This window comes from Melospiza georgiana, chromosome 5, assembly GCF_028018845.1.
Source record: "Melospiza georgiana isolate bMelGeo1 chromosome 5, bMelGeo1.pri, whole genome shotgun sequence".
In the NCBI taxonomy this organism is placed as follows: domain Eukaryota; kingdom Metazoa; phylum Chordata; class Aves; order Passeriformes; family Passerellidae; genus Melospiza; species Melospiza georgiana.
The window spans coordinates 30,716,865-30,743,176 of NC_080434.1; the positions used below are offsets into that span (position 1 = coordinate 30,716,865).

The window sequence follows — 26,312 nt, forward strand, 5'->3', positions numbered from 1 at the left end:
TATCATCTTGCTCTGGTTTCCAGATTTCTCTAATAAAGATGAGAGATTTCTGCAAGGCCAAGCATACAAAGTTCCATGCAATGTATCAAGCCAATTTTGTCATCTTTGGATGGGCTTTCATTAGAGCACTGAAATTTCTTCCCTTTACAAACAAAAAGTTTATGCATCATTTATTCTAATAAATACAAAACACAGGCTTTTTAAATTAGTCTACAAGACTGATCTGCATTCTCTAAGACCTCATGGAACTAATTTTAGTACAGTGTTTCCAGCATCTTCAAATTCCTAGCAGAACTCCCCATGTAAGAAATACTTGGCTGTTTTTAAGTTTTTGCACTGTTAAACTTGCTGCCACTCAAACCTAAATGACTGCAGGCCTATTGGCAATTGTTCTAAGCTGTCCCCTAATCCACTTTGCCAAGATTTATTATTACACTTAGTCTGCTGACTAACTGCATAAAATATTAGTTGGCCTTATGGCTGATGTTATGCAGGAGGTCACATTAGCACATTGATCCCTGGGTCTTATAATCTATACTTGACACTCTTTCAAGGGATGCTTTTATTGGCAACTGTAAACTTTGAAGTGCTATTCCAAGATAAGCCTTTCAGTAGCTGAATCTTAGGAGGAATGTTGCTCTTCCCTCAAACATTTGTATCTTTTTTAACACTTAAACATCCACTGTTAACAAAACAACAGTACTTGCCTTCTACATTTTTATGTCAGCCACCACAATTATAGCACAGAGTTATACACTTCTAAAGTTGGATCACTCTGCTTCGATGGAATTCTAGTAACTGGTTTTGTTAAACAATATTATAGTTCTCTTATACTTCTGTGTAGTACAACAAATTTTTTAAAAGCCATAAGCATATCTATAGATGGCACACATGTACAACACTATAGAGAGTAAGACAGTATCACATGCAGTGAACTTAGGCAAAAAGCTAAAAAATGTCTGCAAAATATTAGGTTTTATCTTAAAATTCAAACAGTCTGAACATGAACACTTTTCAGGAAGAGTCTGAACATGAACACCTTTCAGGTGTAGATTACTATGTTTTAATGCACTAAGTACACTGCAAAAAGCTTTATACACATCCCTGAAAACCTAACCCAGGCTGGTTTCCAAATGTAAAACATCCCCATTGTGCTGTCCAGATCAAGTTAATAAAAAAACCCAAAGTAAACCTCTCCTTGTACAGGCATGACAGGTGAGCACACAATTTGTATTAGAGAAGACTTTCTGTAACAGAAAACTGAAACAAGAAACACAAATACCAGTTTTGGCATGGCCACCACATTATTTCAGCTCTATCAATTGCTGAGTTATGAAGAGTGAGAGAGAAAAACTCTCTATTTACTCAAACACTTGCAGTAAGAGCAATGAGGTCTTGGAAATCCAGCTAAACTTATAAATCCTAAGTTTTCTGTAATACCCTTAATATGCTTGCAATATGGGATTTTCCACCAAGTAAAGTCTCAATTTTCCTTCTGAGATTTATGATATATCTTTTTCCTATTTAGCATTTACTTCAGACTGAATTATGCAGCGTGAGTGAAGCAGATTAGCATTTTAGCCACATTAATCCCTCTTCAAGGGAATAAGTCTTTGGAAGCACATGGGTGTCTCATGTATGACTGCTCAGACACACAATTGTAGCATTCTTATTTTATAGAAAGCCATCACTGCTGAAGTACATTTATCCTGTGAAAGTGTAGCATTACACATTTCCAAAAACACATGTTTGTTTGGGTTTTTTATACATGTAAACGGAAATACTGAAAAAGAAATTATTCAGTTACCAACACTGGGGAAAATATGGAGCCAATGGATGAAAGGTAAAATGAAAAATATTTCTTTCTTCGTGTTTGTCCTGGTTTAGGACAAATTTGGGACTTAACGTGAGAAAGGGATGGGATTGTTCAGGGTTTTTGTTACTGGACACCTGTTGCAAAGCATTCAGTACAAAATACAATTCCTAAGAAACCATTCTTTTTTCAAAATGAACCCAAAACTTATTTTATCCTTGTTGCCACTCACCTGCCTTCTTTTATGTGCAATGCTGTCTTTGGCAGAATTTCTACCTAAAAACAGCTGGTCAATGACAGAATTGGAATAAAAAAGGTTCCTGTGATACAAATATTATTCAGAAATTGAGGAGTACTTCAGTATAAAAATTTCAACTTGTTCCTTCCTCTTATGCAAATTTTGAGACAAGAGACAGGAAAGGGACATGTGAAACACATTTATAGTCAGCCCAACCAAATACTAATGAAACACTTAAGCAAATGTTCAGGAAGAAAAGTAAAAGTTATAGAAGAAGAAATGAAAGTTACACTTATCTGTAACCTTATCAAAGTATAAAGCTAGTGTCAATTATGCTTTGACAAAATACTGCCAGCTGCAGTTTGTAACATTTATACAAAGCAATTTTCAGACAAGCCAGAAAAGAGAACAGCTTTCAACATCTAGAAAATTCTAACAAATGAGCATTTGACTGCAACACCAACAAAACATATTCAATAACTGTGCTAGTCCAGTGATTCTATCACCTTAAAGATCCTTTTTTTCAAAAACAAGGTAAACAAAGCTTTAAGAAGAAATCAACATTACTTAAAATGTCATTGCCTTTCTATTTACTACATAAATGAATTACAAGTATCTTGCTGAATGTCACTACCCTTCCAAATCAAAAGGTCATATGAAGCAAGGTTCTATTTTTGATTTACACACTTCCCATTAAGACAACTAACCAGAGTGCTGAACACTGTATCCACCTGTTTCTTGAACAGTTGTGGGGCTGTTTGCAAAAGTTTGGAGCTAATTCAGCTGCATAACTCCGGAGACTGCTGCAAATCCTGATGCCACTGAAGTAAAGAACAATCATTACAGTGCTTCTCTCCTTTTCTGCATGTGGGCAGTCCAGGCCAAGAGGAGAGGCTGCAGCAAAGAGCAAAGCACTAACACAGGTCTAGACTGAGCAGAACATACAGAAGCAACAGACAGCAACAGCATTCTCCTTGTGAAAACTTATCAGTGGCAAGCACTTCATCACCACCAAAGCTCTGCACTGAGGGGACCAACGGGGAAAAAAGAGGACTGCAGAAAATAAAGCCACAGATAAAAACCCCTCTCCATGGTACATGCCTGAATTCCTAAAATATTACATACTCATTTGCTCAGCAGCCATTTTTAATTTAACAGGGTTTATCCTATTATACCACTTTAACTATGTTACACATGGCACTACAGATGGTGCTAAATGACTCCAGGTAATCAGAAGAATGCTCTTGTGAGATAACTACATTTAAGAAGCAATGAAATTAGATTTCTTTTTCTTGTTATGTTCCAGTCCTATTTCTCACTGTGTTTAATACAAAACTAATTTCAGCTTTACAGCACAGTAACATTTTTGCAACCCAAAAATATGAGAATGAAGTCAGTCATGCAAGACTCAAGACTTTGTTAGACTGTCATAAATAACCTGAGAAATGCATCCATTTAAGGGAGAATTTTAAGGAATCTGGTAGGGAAACAGGAGTAAATTTTTCTGTTTATGCCTCCTATTACTCCAAAAATTAGGAACAGCTTTTATTCACAATACAGAAACATGCTGCAATTATGAAATAACCCAATTTACATATTTCCATATTTCACATGCATTCAGTCCATGAATCACCCACCCTACTAGCCTTAATTCTTTCCACCAAATCCACAATTAGACTCTCATAAATTCAAAAGCATCATCTTAGGGGACAAGGGACCTTAATTTTTTTCAAATTGCACTAGTCCAGTTACCAGTTCAAAAAGTTTTCCAAGTTTTCCACATTGTAAGAATAAAAGCTCTTGTTTCTAACCTCAGATAGCTGTTGACAGTAACCATGATTATGGCCATCTGCAGGAATGGCAGTGACAACAGCTGCAGCCAAAGCCAAGCAAGTCAGACACTTCAAATTATAACACATCTGTCCTTCCTCAGAGATCATCCTTCACACCTGGCATTTGCTGCACAAAACTAGGCAACTTAAAGATCTGTCCACAATCTATCTGCTGCACATGAGGTACAGGAACTCCAAATTCTAGCTGCTAACAGCTACACATTTCTCACTTCACAATTGAAAACCTGAGAATTTTCACTTCTGCCTCCATTCAAAGCTGCTTCTTTAGTATGCACACGTGAGAGAATGAGCAGATAAAATAGAAAAACAATTCCCAGCATCACTTTTAGCACTAGCAAATAGGACTACTTCTGTATTTGTATACTTTCTTTGGTAATTATTTTTTCAGTACAAAGAGCAAATATTATTTCTGCCAATATATGTTAATACAAACAGCAACTATTACTCTTCCTGATATGTGCTGTTCTTCACTTCAAAGAAAAATAAAAGAAGCATTTTGCATTCACACAACTACTATTATTTGGGTTTGGTTTCGAGCAAGTATCACACAAGTTCTAGCATGACTTTAGGTTTTAGGACACCCTACTTTAGGAACTTGTTTGCACAACACAGCCTGTCTCCTGCCTTCACAGGAACAAGCCTCTCACTCCACTGTCAGTCACCAAGAACAGCCTTGGTGTTCAGTTCCCTCTGCATAACTAAGCACTATGTAAAGTAGTGATTGGCAATAAGATTTTCAACACAAAGATGATGAGGTCCTCTGATTTCTCACTGCAGTTAGCAGTACGGTAACTTTTGGGACAAATAGAGTGTTTCAACAAAACACAAAAGTTTGTCATTTTCCCAATAAATTAAAAAAAAAAAAAGTTGTAGCTCCTCACCCCCAAGTCTACCAGAGGACTTGAGTGTTTACAAATTTTCTTCAGTGACAGTCACTGTTATGGGACAGGTCACAGCCACAGCAAGACAGAAATCCTAAACAACACAGCTTCATATTCCACTGCCAAGTTGTAACGATACAATCCTTGCTAGAGCTTCAACGTCTGTAACCTCATTTCAGGTTTCAGGTCATTACTTTCTGAAAAGCTTCAGTCACAGTTATAACAGGTTAAAACAGCTAAAAATATACCCATGTCACAAATTACATGCTTTAAAAACTAGACTTCCCACCTCCTTTTTTTTTCCAATATTAGGCAACAACAGAATTAGCACAGCACTATCTTACTGATGAAGTGGCTTTTCAGGAATATTGCTCTTATGGTGTTCACAAAGTGATTAATAGACACCCACATTGTCTTAGAATGGTAAAGTTTAGCTCACTTCACAATTTCTAGTTCTCATTTGACAATTTCACTTTTTACTTTCTTGTTTTTAAACAGGGTTTTACTTTTTTACATCTCATGAATTGGAAAACAAGTAACTAAATGGCAACCTACACATAGCCAGCATCCCTCAGAGGATGTTTCATGACTTGAGCTAACAACAGTGAAATCTTGCAGTATATCCTGATATGTATTCACAGATAATTGTACAATCACAGAATCACCCCACGTGTTTAAAACATGGGGAGATTAGAAGAGAAAATCAGCTCTTCAAAGAAGGACAGCTTGTTACACCTTCAGAATGAGAACCCAGCTTCAGCCTTCCAGCTGCCTTACAACAGAATTTGCAGATGAAACAGAACCAATTATGTGTACACAAAGTAGAAGAACAATGGGTGCTGCTGAAACTGCACTGTTTCATTCCAGTCTGTAAAGTTTGTGTGGCTATTTATTGGAAAAGTCACATTCTGAGTTACAACAAACAGAACAAATGCTTTCCTTTCTGCCTTGTAAATGCAAAAGGAATTCACACTTCACATAAAAACACAATGACACAAGCATAATGAGGCAGCTCTAGAGCCAGGTACTCAGACTCAATATCCTTGATTATCAAGGAGGAAGAATAGCTGGGCCAAGCAGTGGGAAGCCCAACATGACCATCCTCCTTTTCTAGGTTCCAACTCAACTTCTCTGATAAGCCTGACTGCACCCAGCAGCAAACACACATTTGCTGCTGCTTTGAAAGCACAGAATCACAGAATGGTTTGAGCTGGGAGGGGCCATAAACAGTAGCTAGCTCCCAAGTCCCCACTGTGCACAGGGATGCCACCCACTAGATCAAGCAGCTCAGGGCCCCATCCAAGCTGGCCTTGAACACTGCCAGCAGGGGGGCACCCACAACCTCTCTGGGCAGCCTGTGCAGTGTCTCACCACCCACTGAGTAAAGACATTCTTGACATCTAATCTAAGCCTGCCTGCTGTCAGTACTGTCTGTGCAGAGAGAGTTTGTGTTAGAAGATCTGTTGTTATGTGAGCAAAGGCTGAGCCCACACGTCGCTGGAGCACAGTATCACATAGTGCCTGCAAAGAAAGGGTAGAACTTCTGAGAAAATCCTTGAAGATTGCTTAAAACAGAAGACACTGAGCAATCTTAAGGTATGAACCACTGACTCTTCACAGCCACTGCTCAAGTATCTCAACATCATTTCCAGTACACATCTGACTCTATAAATACCTTACAGGGTCACAGCACCAGAACACAGAAATGCCTTACAGAGATCACAACTAAGTCACACATAACTAATACTCCATAATTATAGTTGCTATCCATACATTTGATTATTCTGTTTTCTTTGACACCATGGTTAATTTAACCAGAGAGAATTAGCATGCAGGCTCATAATGGGCAATAACTCCTCTTGGGCAAATTATTAACCTTCCTAAACAAAGGCATCTTCGCCTTCAAAATTCTCAATATTAAGACTGAGGTTCAGGCACCTTTTAATATAGAAATTTGCACATATAGTTACTGAGAAATCCTTTACTCTGCATCGATCCCATTGTTATAATGATCAATACCTGTTGTAAGAATCCATATGTGCATTCAAGCATTCTTTCCAATTTGCACAGTAAGGTCACAGGCAAACAAACCCATTTAGATGGATCCTTGGTAAACAAAACTCCTTAAGAGTTGAGAAACAGAATTCTAACTACAACTCTGGCCTCATATATGTGAGCAATAGAGCTACAGGAAATATTATAGCTGACTCTTAGAAGCTGAGAAGTTGAACATCCAGCTGGAAAATGACTATAAATGAGCATTTAAAGCTGTTCACCTCCTTCCCCCATGTACCTACTTTAACTGGAAAGTGAAGCATCAAGATCACTCAGTGCTACAGAACTCAAAAGCACTGCCAACCTTCAGAAGACCCACTGTCAATGTATTTCAGAGCTAAAGAGCTATTCCGCACAGTAGGTATAATGCATGGTGCAAAATGGTAACTAAGCCTGTGTCTGACCAGTCCCATTGTAAGTAATATGCAGCATCACTAAGCTGAAATGCACAGAAATATCCTGCTCAGGATATTTCAGCTAGAAGTGCAGGAATGAGGCATGAAACACTCATTAAACCCCACATGTCAGCAATACAGGATAGTGTCACACTATAGAGCAAACAAAAGCACAGACACTAAACAATACGTGACAGAGATGGCACAAGTCAAAAGCCTCTGAAATAACTCTCCCTCCCATGCCACCACACGTAAATTAAGCTTAAATTTCTGACACTCTTGTCTACTTGAAAGTGGGTTTTCCCAGAGAGGAACAAAGAATTATAAAATCACCAAATGGTTTGGGTGGGAAGGGACCTTAAAGATAATTTTGTTCCATCCCCTCTGCCATGGGCAGGGACACCTTCCACTAGACCAAGCTGCTCAAAGCCCCATCCAATCTGACCTTGAACACTTCCAGGGGTGGGGCATCCACAGCTGCTCTGGGCAATCTGTTATCCTGTGTGTGGCACATCCATCACATTCACACCTCTCCAGTTTATGGACAAGGATCTTGTGCCAAATGCTTTGCACAATCCAGAGATGATATCAGCTGTTCTTCCCTCACCCACCAGTTCTGCAATCCCATCAGTGAAGGCAACCAAATTGGTCAGGCCCTTTGATTTGCCCTTTGTGACACCTTGTTGGCTCTCACCAATCACCTTCTTATTTACTATTTGCCATAGCACAATTTCCAGGAGTATCAGTTCCATGATCCTGTAAGGCACAGAGGTGAAACTGAACAGCCTGCAATCTCCTGGGTTCTTCCTTTTTTTCCCTCTTTTAACACTGGCAGTTATGTTTTCCCTTTTCCAGTCACTGGTAACTTCACCAGTCTGCCACAACTTTCCTAATAGGACAGGTGGTGACAAGATCGTGATATTTAGATAGTCAGGATTTGAATCCAGAAGCTTGAATTTGAAACAAATAGTTTATAATCATGTCTTATAACAGCACAATTACAGTGATTAAACTAAACTGCTCATGGGTGATGTTATTTTATGATGATTTCTTTGGGCAGCTTGGTTGCTCCTCTAGACTTCTATTCATATGTCTAGAATGAAAGAGATCCCAAGTACTCCTTGCATACCTAATTAAAGAATCCCTACAGACACATCCATCTTTAAAGAACAGCAACAAAGACATCAAGACTAACTCAGCACTCAAATAAAATTTCAGTGCTTTTTCCCCCATTTCCACTTTGTATCCAGTACTCCAGGTTTCTCAATTTGCACACACAAAACCCAGTTGAGGGTAAGCCTGAACTGACAAGTTTGCTTGTTACAGTCACCTACATCATCTGACAATGTGAAAATTATTTTCACCACATGCCTTTTTTTTTTGGAGGAGAGGGCAGAAAATACACTACACTAACTTGTATCAAGAAGTGTTATATGACATTTTTTTCAATTTCCTCATGATCCAGTTGGAAAGAGGGATATCACGTAGCTGAAAAATGACAGCACCATCATGAAGCAGGAAACCCAAGTTTCTGCCATCTAAATTCTACCTTTTTGAAATATGTCTAAACAACTCTACTGATATCTCAGTCATTGGACAAAGCCCTTCACCTGAAATAATGCACTTTCCAGGAATGAAGTCAGGATTTGGTACATTACAAAGAAATCTTTGGTAAAAGTCCTAACATGCAGGCAAGAAATCCACTGTCTTCCAGCTCCAAACCTTCCCTGTCATGTATGAGTGTCTAGAAAACCTTATTCAAACACCTCAACCACAAGGTCTGACATTTGTTTCTTTCTGTGCCTTCTCCCCAAACTCATTAATCTGGCATTTTTTGCTGTGTATGAGCCTAGTCTTTGCATCAGAGGTGTTACAAGTGCTCCTTTACAAGTCACTCACAGCATCCTCAATCCTGACAAATGGCCATTTGAATCTCCTCCTGCTAAGGGGAGAAATCAGGATGGCTTTCACTTCCTGCAGAGGTGAGACTTCACCAAATCAGCAAAACTCCCAAAGAGCCATAGAGATTCCTCTTTAAAAGCAGTACACAGGAAGGGCACAAGTCTTCAGCACCAGGTCTCAGATGAGTCATGGAATAAACATGTCCCCAAGGCAATGCTCCTGCCAATCAGCTGAGCCACAGCAACTGCAGCACACAGTGGCATTCGCAGACTGCCAGCCAGCCACAGATTCCAGCGAGTGCTCAGACTCATTTCTGCAGCCAAGGGTGAGGGCAGCAGGTGCCAGGTCATGGAAGAGGAGGCAAGGGGGCACAGAAAGGACAAAGCAGTGTCCTGGTGTGAGGTTAGGCAGCGGATAATCTAGGGTGGCACAAGACTGGGACCTCACTTTTAAGGTAGAAATGGGCAAGGAAACATGGCAATAATTTCCTCATAATCATTTACTGATTTATATAAAGATGGGAAACCATTGGTACACTTACTGATCCTGAGAACTCCTTTCACTGCACTTTACTGTTCAGTTGAGCACCACTGCTACTCCATTTAAAACAAGGACATTTGAAGTGATAAAGACATCATAGCTTCAGAAGGTGACCTTTAACTATAGATTACAAATTGGACAGAGAATCTTTTGCAATTCCAATTGAAATACCATTCCCAGCATCTCAGGTGTTCTCCTATTCTATAACAGCAGCAATACATTAAAAACACACATCTCCCATCTCATGTTTGATGGTTCAAAGTACATTCTAAAAAATGCAATCACAGTTACTCAGTTTTATACTCCATATCAGATAGCTAAAAGTCAGGCACTAGGGTACCTAAATTACATACTGGAAGCAAATCCTACATTATAAGTAAGCTTCCATTATACAGGGAGAAAAAAAAGCTTGCAAGTTCTTTTCAATCAAGTTCACAACCACAACTAGAGACAAATCACATGCTTAGTTTCAACAAAAACATTAGCAGGAGGCAGATGCTGACTGGACTAATAGTTTCCATTTGTTTATTTAACAGTCATGCACCATTCACTACATTAGTCATTTGGTTCTTATCCTCCCCTCAATGGCACTGTTATAAGGCTCATCAGCAATTCTACTTCTGTATCACTGGCCATATTTTGTAACTGAAGTCTACGATTCCACATACAAAACTTTTGGGTTTGGTTTGATGGGCAGGGGGGCTGTGTTGTTTTTCAGGTTGGTTTGGGGGGTTTTGGGGGAAGGGGATTGTGGTTTTGGTTTTTTGGGGTTTTTTTTTGATGACGGTGGTTTTTGGTTGGTTTTCTCAAACACTGATTGATTTCAAGGTCCACCTGGACAACTGTCTTAAGGAATACTGTTTTTAACCCCAGGAAGTGCAAACAGCACTATTTAGAAGCTTCTCTAATAACAGATTACTAAAACTTAAAAGTTGCAGGATCTGCAAAGCCTTTATTCAGCAGTTCTACAGCAACAGGGTTTATCTCATTCCTTACCTACCCCCAGCCAAATCATATGTGGGAAAGCAGCCAGTACAATTCCCACCCAAACTACACAGTTTGATAAAGGAACTGCTTTGTGACAGGTTTATCATGCAAACATTCAGCATCCTACACTCCAAAATCACACATTTCCCAATTTACTGTGAAATGCTACTGGTTCTCTTCTTGCTGGTCTTCTATTACAGAAATTGCCCTCCTGCTGCAGTTACCATCTTACCTGCTGCCTCCTGGTGCCTCTTGTATTTCAGGACTTCCCAAAGAGAGAATAAATAAGCTACAGGTCACCCCATGCATTCTTACAGTTACTGTTTTGCAGGGCTAGTCCAGGACAAACCTAGAAATTTGGAGTATCTAAGTGGGGCAAATAGAATCGGCTCCATTTAGTGAATTTATCTCAGTAATTTCTGTCCACACCTCAGACAACAACTGCTGATGGAAAAAGGGGAAATGCTGACACACACAAAACACACTTTCATAGAACAGATGAGTCCTACACCATTACTCTGGTTTTGATTTCCAACTGCAAAGGAAAGAAAACTCAGAAGCTCTTCAGGTCTTGATTTCTTCAGTTGCATCAACAAAGGAGAAGAGGTTTTGCCTGAACAATTCAATTCCAGCTTTTCAGTCACACAAAAAATAATCTGAATTTTCTGCATTGATGCACATAGAATTTTTTTTCCAAGATATATGCAGAACACAAAAACATCAACTATTCATATGCAGGCTGCAGTAAAGAGACTTGCAGCTCAAACTTTTACAGGAGGCAACAGAGCACATCCCATTCCCACTAGAAATTCTCATTTAAATATCTTTTCAAGGCAGCTATTAACAAGAAAATCATGCCTGGGCTGCTCCCAGCTCCCCAGTTACTACTAGGGGAATCCAGTGCAACAGAAGGCATTAGATTTTTCTTCTCCACAATATAGTTTCTATTTAGAAACTACTTATGCCTATTTGTGAAGCTCTGGAATCTAAAGCACTGTGGCAACACAAGCTTTCACAAATTATTCCAGGCTCCCAGTGTCAGCACAAAGCCCCCAGTGGCTCAGAGAAAGGTACTATTGCAACTCCTGCAGTATCATCACTTGGTGAGTCTGATTACAGCAGCTGTGCAAGGATGCATCTCGATTGCTATCTGCCCTGAGCACAGAGTGCTGCATGCTGGAAACTGCAGTCTGCACTGGCCAGGCAGAGCACTCACCAAGCAGGGGCAATAGGATCCTGTTTTACCATATTCATGGAGCCCTCGGCCTCCTGGCAAACAGCCAAAGCTCACAAAGCTCCAGGGTTTCCCAGAGTCATATAAAAATGGCCAAACTAGCTTTTGGCTGGGCAGTAACATGATCTAGCCTCATATCGAGTTCACCAGAAAAACCCAGAATTAGTTAAAGCAGAAACATAATCTAAATTAGGACATTAGTAATTAGGTCAAGCTAATACCAAAAACCATTATGCAAAATGCTGTGAAGAGGCCAGCAAGGCCTCCAGGGGCTGGGGAAGACACTTGAACAGCAGAAAGTTAGCTAACTGTAATTAGTGATTATGAACAAAAACTTTCTGCCAGATTGACCCATTTAAAATAAATAGAAGTTTTTAAAAAGATATGCATAAATTTAATGCGTGCAAGACTGAATTTGACAGAAGAGACTTTTAAAGAAGACAGAAAAAGACAGAAACACCAAAGGTAGCAAGAAGCTATTTCACATTCCAGTGACTAAACAGCAGAGCTTACTTCATCTGTGCAATGGATTAAAGCTTCTCCTTAAGGCTCATAAAGAACTTGATGACTGCATGAAGACAGAAGCTATCAGTGCTTTAAGCTGCCAACTTATCTAGCAAAAAATAAAAGGTCAGAGCAACACATCAAGTGAGAGACAGCTCAGAATGAGCACAGGTTCAACAAGAGGTGGTAAAGCAAATACACAGATAGTCAATGAAACCACAGACAAAGCTCATTTTTATCTTTCATCAGACTTCAATCCATAACACATGCCAAAAAAAAATCAAGTATGATGATTTTCAGAAGACAGGGACTTCCCAGCAAACTTCAGCATTTGAATGTACACCTGACTAACCAGAGTACTGAACACTGCACCAAACCAACACTACCTCAAAAAAGAATTGAGCAAATACTTCATCTTTGATTTTCCTCAACCTCCAATGCTCAGCCAATACAGCAACTTCAAAAGCCTTCTCTTCACTCACACTCATCTTCAAAGAGATTATCAGAGGAGTGAACCAACATGTGCTGATTTAACATGCATTATAAATACTCATTTTTGTATTACTCTGCAATATCCAGCCTTTGTGGCAACCTTGACATGCCATCCACCTGCTTCCCTGATGCTTTTGACTAATTTCATTCTATTCCCTAATCCGCAGATGCTTTTCCTGAGCCAGTCCATATGGCCCCAGGTTTCTGTGCTCTCTGCACTGCTGGGCAGGCCCATGGTCCCTCCAGCCCAGGACTGTCTGGCAGAAGCAGCAAAAAACCCTTCCCAGAGACAGCAAAGCAACTGCAATGGAAACCTGATTCCCTCTCCTCTGTTACCAGACACCACCTAGAAAAATCTGTCATTGAACTGATGTGTTCCCCTCTAAAGGGGAGTTCTGAGCCATGCTATAAACACATTTTGACCAGGCTTCGTTGTAGAACAATCTGCTAATTAAAAATTGTCAAGAATTTTGCATTATTGAGACAAGATACAAATAAATGCACAGCTCAGCTTTGCTTTTGTGGCTTTATGTTTGTACAGAGTCTATTAATGTCAGTAAAGGATGCAAACACTGCTGTAAAACACAAAGCATGTTCCAGGCTTTCAGAGACACCTGAAATCTCATATTGGACACACCAAGCTACAAAAGTCTGGCAACTTAGCAAAGGAGTAAACAAAACTGAACACTTTCCCATGCAGTCTTTGAAATTTTGTCCTCAATATTTTGTTGTCCTACATTGTGCTTTAAGTTGCAGTTACAGAAGTGACTTGATACTACAGCCAAAGTACAAACCAGCTCCTCTTCAGAGCCTGGACAATTTTCTTCATCATTGTTGCATGCCTAATTAAAGATTGCCATTACCACCTCACTACATTCCACACCTTTCTCAGCCAATCACAAAATTTCCCTCAGTTCCTGCATGAAATATTACATAGAGTAATATTTCCACTAAGTACAAAGTAAGGTCCAAGTTGCATCAACACCTGAAAAAACCCCAATATGCATCACTTCAATAAGTAAAAACCATGTATGACCTCTAACACAGCTGACTGATCAATTTACCATGATTTTTTTTAAAAACCCTACAAGCCTGACCCAGCTGAAGCCACAGACTTACCTTATCATCTGCACTTTAAGTGGACAGAAGTGACTGAACTAGGATAACTGTAGCCAGAGGTGCATTTACTGGGAAGCTGCTAAGGAACACTGCATCTACCAGGAAACACACAACATTCAGTGATATTCTAGGAACCACTTGGTTACTCTCCCTTGTCATCAGCATCGATAGGTTTATGTAGAAAATAAAGTCTCTAAAAACATACAGTAATGTAATGAAAGGAATGCATTGTTATAAAGACATTTATGGTGGATTTTTACCACTGCAATACATTTAATTCTTCAGCATTAACTTTGTGAGGTTTCCACAACGTGATACATGCAAAGTAAGTCTGTGACAAGATATGAGAAAAGGGAAATTCAGACTTCATTAAAACCATTATGAGTTACAAGGTTCTAGTTGCATTAGTTTGCCCAAATCATCCAAATTAGAAATGTGACGATGTATCAGCAGGAAAATAATTGTAAGAATTTTTTTAAGTCAGTTTGATTTTTTGTTTGTGGTTTTAGTTTGTCTGGCAGAAGTGAAAGAGCTGACAAATTAAATTTACAAAGCAATTTAAGCCTCTGCTCCTCAGATCCCATTATTTTTCCTCCAAAGGTGATAAAAACTTGTGTTTCTTTCTCATTTGCACTTTGTCACTCTTGGTGAGAATCTCACAATCCCTGAATAGAATCAGAAACAACTACACATTATCTTCACCAAAGTGAAAATAAATTTTAAAAAAAAGTCTTTGCAACACAGACTGAGGGGAAGAATTGAGCCAAATCAAGTAACAATCTATACTATAATCAATAAAACAGTTTGAAGCACTAAAGCTTTTTTAAACAAAACTGGCTTACAACTATTTTAAGTTAGTAACAGATCCCACTGTAAAGTAATTTATTTTTTCATTCTATCAATTTCTCCAACCAGGAGGCTTTTTTATTTTAATAAACTCAGGGGGCAAATATGAGGTAATGAACAGGAATTCACCTGATTTGTATGCAAAGGCAATTAAAGGAGTTATTGCGGCCCAAAGTCAATTAAAAATAAAATTCACAATGCATGAGGAATATATATCCATAGTTTAGCTTGCTCTATCTAAAAAAGTATCAGAACAGATTAATACTTGAGTAAGAACATGCTTTCAAAGTTGTCCACAGAATAATCAGTTTCTTGAAAGCTCCTATTTCCCTCTTCACTTCTACGAGGTGCTGAAATACACAAAGAAATTTTCAACATGGGCTGGGAAGCTGAATTCATTGAGAAACTGACCAAAACAAAGCAGATCAGCTTGTATGTTTCTAGGAGTAGAATTTCCAAAGACAACAACATGAGACTAGTGGAGTTTTGAGGCTAGAAGTGAGCTCACTAAGCACTTTGTTTCACTGCTGGACAGAGAAAATGTCAAAGGAGGCTCTCCAAGATCCAACACTGCTGAAGTGAACAACTTATTTGCTCGAGTAATCAGAGCTACAGGGTCTTACATTTCTTTAGTAAGCAGCAGATCAATTACTGTGCACTTTACATTTCTGACCTCCTGAGTCTTTCACATAGAGAATGTGATCACCTCTTAAAGATGAGAAACATCAAGACAGCACTTTGGTCTTCTCTTGATAACCTCCTTATGCTACAGCAAGTTGGAAGGGCATAACTAAGAGCAACATGTTTTCTCAAGAAATTCAAATTAGGGCACCTAACATTCCTGTTTTAAAAATAATCTCTTCACATTTGAGGGTGGTTGTGCTAGAAAGAATAAATATATTAAGCCACCTTTTCACCCAGATTTGCTCAGCCCTCCTTGCACTCTGCTCTAAAGATGCCTCAAACCAGTGACCAAATGAAACTCCAGATAGTGCAGGTGTCCTCTTTCCAAATCATGAGAAGCAGGCTAGCAGATCTCTGCTCCCATCCCTGTGAGTCACCACACAGAATGAAACCAGACAGGTGGCGACACAGGGCTAAACCCCATCAGGCAAGAGCAGATCAGGGTGTGTGTGTCACAGCCCCTGCTCACCCCCACGGAAACACGCTCCCAGAGCCATTGGGAAACAATGTGCCAGAAAAGCCAGAGCTGAGAGTCACCTCTGCAGCTAAAAGTTACAGATCTTCTGTGCACCCACACAGAGGAAACCAAGCACACCACTGCTAACCAGTACTTGTCACACCTAAATTCTGGTCAGTGAGATTTCAGAGGTATTAATTGACAAAATGGTCCCAGGTAACAAATTCACAGAGGCAGAACTCTGTGACAGATGAATGAGCATTGCTTTGAAGAGAGACTTCATATCCCTCACATCCCAAAAAGCTACATCACAAAGTCAGCTTCACAGTTTTTATTTTAAAAAAATCTAGAAAACAATGGCTTTCTGTAACAAAAATATAAGTTTGTTGGCTGGCTTGATTTTTTCATGCATTTCATTACCTTCCAAAATACCTGGTTTGCCAGCTAGCTGATGTTTCCCTAGGTCTCAAAGAAATCAAGGGGCCTACTGTTTTTGCTATGGCTCCAAAATTTGGATTTTGTTCTCACATATCCAGGTAAAGTGTCCTTACTACCAAACTGCTGGCTGTGTCATGACACCCAACAGCTAATAAAACAATGTGGGGCACAAGCATGACCTTTAGCCTCCCACATGCAGGCAGGTGTGCTGAAACGGTTGAGGAATCTTCTCAGAGAGGGCAGGGTTGCTGTTTCACTTGTAGAAAGAGTGAGAACACAGTTTCAAAAATTTCCAATGCCAGAAAATCTCTCCTGTCTATCTGGGAAATGAAGATCCAAGAAAATGCAGTCCACACATCAAATTCTCTTAATCTAAAATCAGGTGTATTCTAAATCATGCTGAAGTTTTTGGCCCTCTTTTCTCCAAAATGGAACAAAAGAGGAATCATATGAATCAAAGAGCTTTTACATTTTTAATTATTCTGCTGAACCTCTTTCCACTGCTACCACAAAATACACCTCCAGCACACCACTCAATAGGCTACACTAGAAACAAAGTAAAATTTAACATGTTCATGAACAACTTCCCCTCACACAAGCGTCCTGAATTCTAAATTATTCACCAGAATTTCCTTTTGAACCTCATGTCTATATATGTGAGCACTCTGTTTAGTCCAGGACATTGTCAAGTGGACTCCAAGTACCTTTAATCACTTCCTCATACTTGAAGAATCCATGAAACCTCTGATCTGCACTTTATTTTTGTCACTACTGCCATTCCCCTGTATTGAGATTTTCATCCAAACAATCTAGGGCACTACACTCTTAATGCAAAAATATTTCAAAACAAGTATTTATCATAACCCAAGAAGATAACACTGAAAAACATTAAACAGACACTGCACACAAGTATTTAGTGACCACTGAAACTTGCATGTAGCAAAGAATATCAAAACCAAAATGACTGAAATGCAAACAGCATAAAAAACCAGTATGACTTCTGCCTCACCTTTTCTTGTTACTGAGCTTTAAATTATTAAATACTCTCACTTCCTGGTCTGTCAGAAACCACATTGTTTTACAGTCAGAGCTGCTCACTCAAAGGAAGGAGGAGGGACAACAATTGTTTTTAGAGATGTTTTAAGACCTCTGGTAATAGCAGAGTATCTTTGTAAACTTGAGGGTTTTTCTCCTAATATTTGATCTCCTGCATCAAGGAAACATTACTTACTAGTCTACTTGCTTTAAATCAGGCAATTTAAAGCAACTGGCCCAAAAAGTTCAGTGGTATATATTAAATTTGTAGTTTCAACAAGGAAAAGTTGTATCCTCAATCTTTAGTGAGAGTTATGAAATATTAGATACAGCCACACAGCATTCAAAAAATAGCAGCTAAGTCCCTAATTCATTAATTTAAAAGGACACAAACCATATTCTGGTCTTCCCAAAAAGCAGACTGTGTAAAACATGTTTGAATGAACTACTCCCTGACATTCTCACCCCCTGCACATGAACATGAAAGTTCTACCTACTTCCAAAACCAACAGGAAGCAAGAAGGGATGTAAACATCTTCGGAAAACTGCTTTGACTTAAAACAGTGTGTGTTTTTTGATGACAGTTTGAGTTACTAAATTAACACTTAACTTTCTTGTTGAGTAAACGTTAAATGTTTAAACATAACAATACATTTCTCATTTCTAAATAAAGCAACAATTTCTGTGAGGAAAACGAAGGAGGAGGATGCTTACAGCTGATTCAAGTATAAGAGTATCTATGAAGAGGCTGATATGCTTTTTTCCCAGCCTTTGAGGTAAGTAAAAAGAATATGGTTGAAATCCAGCATGGTGAAAAAAAAATATTAACAGAAAAACAGCATCAAAAACCCTGCAGATTCTTCTGCACACTCATGCTGTTTTCTCCCCTCATTCAGGCAATCAACTTACCAGGTTAAACACGGTATCGACTATATCTCTGTTGGACACTTCACCAACTTCCACCAGTCCTGTCAGCACAGCAAATTTCATCTTAATGCCTCGGATGGGGACTCCTGGATTCAAAGGCTGCAGCACACTTCCCCCTTCAGCAGCATTTCCTTCTCTTCCCGCTCCTCCTCCTCCATCATCACCTGTTGGCTGAACAACTTGTTTGCCTTCACTCGCCATGGCCAGTTCACCGCAGGCTACGGCTTCCAGCGCCAGCTCCACACGCTCGCCGCTCCGGGAAGCGCTGCCCAGCCGGGAAGGTGAGCGGCGGCCTCTGCTTCCTTCCCTTGGGCTCCGGTTCCCGAGGAAAGCGGCGTCCGGCGGGGGAGGGCGTCGGGCGGCCGGGGAGGACGCGCCCTGGAAATCGCGGCTCTCTCCTCGGCAGGAGGCGTCTGTCAGAGCGCTGCCCCCGGGCAGGTGTCCGCAGCCCTGAAGGACAGCCCGAGTGTGTTTCAGCCCGCGCTCCGTCAGGCGCTGCCCACAGCCCGCGCGTCCCGGCCCCTGCCCCGCTCCCGGCGGGAGCCGCCCTGGGAGCGCTCGCGCCTCTCCCCGCGGAAGTGCTCCCGGACCCGCCGCGCTCCGAGCCCCCACCTCACGGGTTTAATCTGCTTTTTTCTCCTTTTTTTTTTTTCTTTTTACCAAGAGGGAACGCGTTCCTCCTTCCCGCCCGGCTGTTGCCCGCCGCGGCCCCGGCTCTGTGGGGCACGGCCCCGGGCAGGTGCAGCGCCCCGCCAAGTTCGCACTCACCGCGGGCTGCGCAGGGGGCGCGGGCTGCCCGACGCGCGGCTCCGGGGCCGGAGGCGGCTGCACTGCCCGGCTGCGGGCTGGGCTGGGCTGCGCCGGCCGCTACTCCGCCCGCCCAAAGGCGCCTCAAGTTCCAGCCGCCGCTGCTCCCGCCGCTGCTGCCGCCGCCTCACAGCGCGGTCCCAGTCAGCCCCATCTCCTTCCTGCCGGCGCTGCCGCTCGCTGCCGCCATGACAGCGCGGAGCCCCCGGAGCGCCTGCGCGGGCCGGGCGCGGGCGGGGCCCGGCGCGGGGCGGGAGGCGCGGGCTGCGCACGCCCAGGTGAGCGCAGGTGAGCGCAGGTGAGCCCGAGCCGCGCCCTGGCCCTCGTCCCCCTCACGCCCCTCATGCCCGGGGACGCCGCTCACCTGTGGGGGTGCAGCGCCCGCGTGGGCCGGACGGCCTGAAGGCTGTGTGCAATAACTTGTCCCAGACCATTGCACTGTTCACAGAATTGGTAGGGAAGGGGCCTCCGGAGATCATGGGATCCATTCCCCCCGCCAAGGCAGGGTCACCTGGAGCAGGTGGCACGTCCAGGTGGGTCTGGAATGTCTCCAGAGAGGGAGAGTCCTCCCTGAACAGATCCCACTCTGTCACCCTCAGTATAAAGTTCCTCCTCATGCTGAGGTGGAACTTCTAGTATTTTAGCTTATGGCCATTAGTCCTGTTCCTGTGGCTGGGCACTTCTGAAAAGAGTCTGGCACCATCCTCTGGGCACCCACCTTTGTGATATTTATGTGCAGTAATGGGATCCCCTTCGGTCTTCTCCAGACTGAAGATATCCCGGCTCCCACAGCCTCCCCATGAGAGAGATGCTCCAGACCCCTCGTGATCTTCGTGTCCCTTCCCTGGACCCCCTCCAGCAGCTCCTTATCTCTCTTGTCCTGAGGAGCCCAGAACCACACACAGCCCTCCAGACGTGGCCTCACTAGGTTTTTTTTTAAGAATCACAGAAACCCAGTGCGGGCAGCGGGCTCCCAGGCGGGCGCTCGGCGTTCGCGGACCCTCTCCGGAGGAAAGGCGCAGCTGTGCGGGAGCGGAGGTTGTTTGGATGGTCCAGCTCCGGCTCCTGCTGCTGCCAGAACGATCCCGGCGAGCCGGGTGAGTCGCTTCTGCCACCCAAACCTCCAGCATGGGCGGGCGCGCTGTCCTTCCTCCTCCTCCTCCTGCTGCTGCTCCCTGGAGAGCGCAATGTGGGCCATGAGCGACGCCACCCAGATGTGACGAGCTGAGGAAAAAAGGGAGCAGGATGAGGGAAGGAAAACTCGCTCTCTTCCTTCAGGTGAAAAGCCTGTGGCGGCGGCGCCGGCTGTTTGGGTTTCTCAGAGCCGCCGTCACAGCCGCGCCCCAGCCCCAAAAAAGTCTCCCCAAAGGGGCGGCAGTGCCAAAGCCCGGTGCCCCGATGTCCTGCACGTACAGCTGGGGTAAAGCACGAGAAGTGCTGCCCTTTTTGTGCTCTCTCCTAGGGTGATCTATAAATAGGCATCAACCCCATCCTGTGTCTCTTGTTTGACCTTTTACTTGAATTTATTTGATATTAATCGGAGTATCTGTTAATAAAAGAGTGGGAGGGTCCGCTCGTCTGAGCTTTTCTTTCAAGGAGTCTTCAACTGTGCGTTTTTAAGGAGGCTGTCTGTGTTAGTAAGGATTAGACACACTCCTAAAGGCTGTAGGGTCTGGTACCAGCTGTTTAATACACAAACAAGTGTTTCAGGTTTGTTAATAAAGTATCACAGCCAACATGACAGCATCAAGGATTTCCAGAAGAAGGATCATCTCAGGAATGTGAATGTAACCTGCAGACAGATATGGAAAACAAATATAAGCAGATGTACCTTTTAACCCTTCACATCCTCTCTGACATAAAAAGCTGTCATTTATGAAATTCTATGGAGGGGGAGGGAATGAATCTTTAAATGGTAAAAATTTCTGTGTTTTGAGATCTAGCATTAAAGAATTTCCAAGGAGGACAACTGGCATTTGTATGGGAAATAAAACCTGATACTGCACCATGTTCGGGATGGAACCATTTGAATGTACCCCTCCCTGACTGTGTTTACACAGACAAAAAAAGGTAGAAGCAAATTCAAACCGCAGTTTTTCTGGAAAACGCTTTTCTGAAGCGATCTGCAATGTTCTTTATAAGCATACCATATATTATTGCAATTATTTAATATTAATTATTATACTAACTGTATTATTACTATTAATATTATTATCAACATCGTATAAAATTTTAACTTGCCTGTGGCCCAGTTTGAGAATGCCATATTTAGTATGTGTAGGTATCAAATTTCCCACAGTTTTGGGGCAAAAAGTATGAGGCACTCAAGACAAGACACATTCCATTATGCCTGTTCCATTCTCTTCCTACGTAATTTTCTCACATCGTTACTTTTATCTATAGAGAACATGTCAAGACTAGAACATTTCATAGCTGCTCTCCTGTTTGAATTTCCAAGTCCTAAGAAAAGACTAAGCTCCTTTCTTTCCATTTCTCATTTTCCTTGGTTACATACATACATATACATTATTAGGGAGGGATGGTAGTCTCTAATTTGAGCAGCAAACATCTGCAGTTTCTTCCTCAGAATGAGAAATGTTTAGGACTGTAATGTTGACATGGTCAGTCTCTGTAAAGCTACAGTGGTCTTGTGTGGCTACACACACGCTGTGTAAACTTGACATTTTAATCTTAGTGTTTGCTGCTGCCAGCATTTCCCATGCATGTTTTGGATTCCTTACACCTACTGCTTGATCTTCCCTGTCTTTCTGAGTCACCTGTAGTTTGCTGAAGTATTACCTTCCCTCTTGTAAGGGACATACCATTTTTATTTGAGCCTTTAAGCTGGCTAAGTACACAAACATGTCAGTTTTATCTGCCTGCTTTTAAGTATACCCTCTCTCCACAGCCTTTAAGGTTTCCATCAGGCTATTTTCCACCAGGCAAAAGCAAAAATGAAATAATGTTTTGAATTTTTTCCATACCTAGTGACTTGGAGTATGTGTTCTGTTTGTGGCCTCTCTTGTTATCCAAAGAGAATGTAACATTTATTGTTAATATTTTTCTGCTTTCTTCTTTGTTTTAACATCTCACTAGAAAGAAAATACATAAAATACAATAATTGCAAAAATCCAACTTAATGGATTTCAGATGTTTTCATCTAAACTGCCTACTCCAATAGCCAGCAAGTTCAGCTTGCCAGGAAAAGCAGCACTGTCACGTTGAATTCTGTCAGATCTTCCTGTATTTCCTTACAGATAAATAAATACTCCCTGAGTGGCCTTGATTGTTAAAGGCAGTGGGGTATGTGCATGAGTAAGGCCAGTAAAGTTCAGAAGGCTGCCAGTTCAGAGTTCCATAGACAATTGTTTAAAAATGATTTTTCAACCAGCTAAAATCAGTGTTAAATTCTTCAGCTGACCTGTTGATCTCAGTTTGGGCTGGGTTTATGTTCAAGGAACCGTGCCAAAAACCCATCACCAAAGATCTGGAGAAACAGACTAGACTGGATTAAAAAAAGTTATTCAAAAGATAGCTGAGAGTTAAAAGTAAACCCTGTGGTCCTGAGCTCCCCAAGTGTGGTTACACGCCCAGTGCTGGTTCTGCCTCCCACAAGCAAACTGAAAGTGTTGTGCTAAGAGAATAAAAAAAGGACAGAAGTTTTCTGTAAACCTTACACCCCAAAAGAAAAATCAGAAAGTGTGGATTAAAAATTGACTTAAACCCCATCTTAGGAATGAACTCCACAAGATCTTGTGGAAAGTACAAGCAAGGTCTCTGGGCCCCATTTGAAGAAAAAATTATACTTTTTCTTTAAATAACCTTGAAGTATTACCGTGGGTGCTGGTTTAGAAGCTTTGTTCAAACCTTCTGAACCATCTATTTGTCACTGGTCAGACCCTTTGGGGATGCTGTGTCCAGTTCTGGGCTCCTCAGTACAAAGGCTCCTGGGCACACTGGAGCAGGTCCTGGAGCAGCCCCAGAGATGGTGACGAGACTCAAGCATCTGGCAGGAGGAGAGCCTGAGGGAGCCAGGCATAGAAGCCCTGGGGGTCATTTCAATGTGCATTAATAGCTGGTGGAGAAGTAAAATACAGCAGCTGAGGAACAGACCCGTGGCCAGCTCCATTGCATCTCTTGTAAGAGTAATTTTTGGCAGCTGGAGTCATTACCCTTTAAATTGCTGCAGCTAAATCTGAGAAGTGCACAGGAATCAGATCTTTTAAGTAAAAGCTCCCATTTAGTTCATAAAGGAGAAGAAAGCAAGGGTCCACAATACCTCATAACTTTCTTCTTCTGCTTTCACAGTGCAAGTAAATTGATGTTCAATTTCGTGGGGTCTGAGGGGGTTTCATGACACCTAGTAACATCAAAAAAAAGTTTTAAACTAAGTATATTTTAGCAGTTTAATACTCTGCCTTTAAGCAAAATGAGGGAAGAGAAGTAATACATGATTTTATAACTTTTTATGACCAAATGCTTCTTAATCTCAAGCAATGGATGAGAAGAAATGGCTGCAGGTTGTGCCAGGGAGGTTTAGATTGGATATTAGGATCAAAGGGTTATCCAGCATTGGAGCAGGCTGCCCAGGGAAGTGGTGGAGTCACCCATCCCTGGAAGTATTTAAGAGATGTGTGAATGTGGCACTTGGGGACGTGGCTTAGGGGTGAGATTGGCAGTGCTGGGTTGATGGTTGGACTCCATGATTTAAGAGCGATTTTTCCAGCCTAAATGATTCTATGATTTAGAGCTTCTTTAAAAATCCTTTACTATTTTAATATCATGGATATTAAAATTCAGATGAAAAAGCCTCTTTTAAATATGGTTCACCTTAAATATGACAGGTCTCCTCAGTTTCTACAGAGAGCATAGTACATCAAGAGAGCAATGTCATCCCAAAGCAAAGATCAGCCTTGCCTAAAGAGAAAGCTTGCTTTCTTTTTGATTAGGTGTGAAGGTTTTTGCAGTATGTGTTTGATGGCATTATTTCATTTTTTGATATATTTTGGTGCATTTTTATAATGTAGGATTTTATATTTTTATAATATACTTTTTTAAATGCAGATGGTGATTTTTTTCTCATTTTTCTTTACAAGTTTAATCAGTCTAACTCCTAATTTGTCTGCATCATGTGTTCATGATTGGTAGATTGCTGCTATCAGTGTTCTTAAAATACAGAATTAATAAATGAATGTTTAATGAGTCTCAGCTAGGTGGCATTGGAAAATGCATTTCCATTCTCTAAGGAATTTATGCAGGCACTGAGCTGAAAAAACTGCTTTACCTTGTTTCTTTGGTTCTCTTAACCTAGAAGGAGTCTTCAAAATGTCATTGTAATTCCTTACACTATGCAGGTTATATCAGGAAATGTCTCATGAAGTTTTACCACAGCAAATTCTGAATAAATTTATGGAACACCTCATTATGTACTACTCTTAATGAGCAGTCCTTACTTTTCCTTTAGTTCTGCACCATTATTTTGTTAGCCTTTTTCTTCTACTCACACATTTGTACTAAAAGATGTAATTCTTGTTGTTATAGTCCTCTTCAGAATCCAACTTCTGGCAGCACTGAAAGACACGTTTGCTTTGTTTTCTGCTTTGGTAGTAAACCCTACATTGGTTTTGGGCAAAACAAAGGTGCCTCACATGAGCAAACAGAACACTACAAATCATGTTTCTTCACTTGGGCCCTGTTCACTGAAAGCCAAGTTTAAATTTATGAGGTCAGGTATCTGTGCACTTGCAGAGTGTGCTGGAAGGAGGTGTCTGCAGGTGCTTACCTGCCTTGCTGTGCTGCAGCCAAAGGATTCTGTGAGCCTGTGGAAGCAGCTGCTCCTAACCCTTCCCTCATCACATTCAGCTTGCACTGCTGTTGTTTTTAACATACTGTTCAAACTGTCCAGCCAAGCCTGGTCCAAAAGAAGCATAAGATCCAGAAATAACTCCATATTCGAGTTTTGAGAGGGATTATGAGAGGTTTTCTGCATAAAACTCTCGTATGATCTCAGCAGATGTTTTGAAATCCCCAACAAATTGCTTCTCACAGAGGCTGGATTAAGATCTGTGGAGTAAATGCAGTTGCTGGCCTGTGCTACATCACAGCAAGGAATGAGTAACAAAAGCTTGAATGATTGCTATTATTATTAAAAAAGCAGCTCCCAGTTGGTAGATATGGTGATGCTTCAGTCTTTCAGTTCTGTTGTACAGATTGAACTACAAAGGTGAGAGATGCTCCTGTAATGGACACAGGAGCCATATGATCCCCCTCTGGCTTTTAGTACTCCTCTAGATCACAACACTGAATCAAAAACAGAAGAGAACAGACAAGCCTGAGGATTTTGGCAAAGTCATTTTTTTCCCAGAGACCACATAGCAACTGGTGGCTACACGAAAAGGAAAAAAAATAAGGGGGAGATTGTGTCTCTGAAAATTCGTGCTGTATTTGGTTTTCTTTTTTTTTTAATAGCTTATGTACATTTGGGATGCTATATTGATTTTGGCTCACCAGAAACCTTTCTATTATAGCTACTAATTCCTTATATTTTTCTGTCACACATATATTTTTGCTACCTCATTTTATTTTCAATATAGCTCCTACCAAATTGATGCTTTTCTAGGATTCAGAGGGAGGAGACTCTGTGGGAGGGAGGAAATTTAATAGGGCTTTGTGTAGGACGATGGGCAGGTCAAGGAAGAAAAGGTGATCACATTTTAGAAGGAGGGAGAAGGACAATATCAAAATAATGAGGTGAATTAAACAGAGGATGGAACAGCAGAAAGTGGAAGGAATGGAGACAAAGAGCCTGTTTTAGAGAAACAGGAATCAATGGCAAGGAAATGCCCAGGGAGACAGTCCATACAGAGCAGTAATGAATCTGTTCCTGCTTTAGGAACAGAATGGAAGCAGGAATAAAATATTTAGAAGATTGCAGTTTTACCAACCTGCAGTGTCTTTCATTAGATTATTAGAAGACATGCACCAAGGAACATTCTTTTACTTATTTACCTGAGGAGTCACAAAGTGATCAAGGATTGTCTGACTGGATTAGCTTTGGTGTTTTACATATCAAGTCACTGAAACTGCCTTCTTTGCAAAGCAGCCT

At 41.3% G+C, this 26,312-nt stretch overlaps 1 protein-coding gene and 1 long non-coding RNA gene across 3 annotated transcripts in view; both read right to left on the reverse strand.

Annotated features, from left to right (window-relative positions):
* LRBA (LPS responsive beige-like anchor protein) overlaps positions 1-18,782 on the reverse strand; it is a 368,385-nt gene extending 349,603 nt beyond the window's left edge. For both annotated transcript variants that reach the window (XM_058024236.1, XM_058024237.1), the window contains exon 1: positions 18,383-18,782. In XM_058024236.1, the coding sequence (XP_057880219.1) occupies positions 18,383-18,601 (219 nt within the window). In that variant the 5' untranslated portion in view covers positions 18,602-18,782. The remainder of the gene's footprint in view (positions 1-18,382) is intronic.
* Positions 18,783-20,886: 2,104 nt separating this feature from the next.
* LOC131084111 (uncharacterized) lies at positions 20,887-22,299 on the reverse strand. The gene is made up of 2 exons (XR_009114506.1): positions 22,192-22,299; positions 20,887-20,999 (listed from the first exon to the last, which is right to left on the reverse strand). It is a non-coding gene; the product is annotated as an uncharacterized LOC131084111 (long non-coding RNA).
* Positions 22,300-26,312: the final 4,013 nt, after the last annotated feature.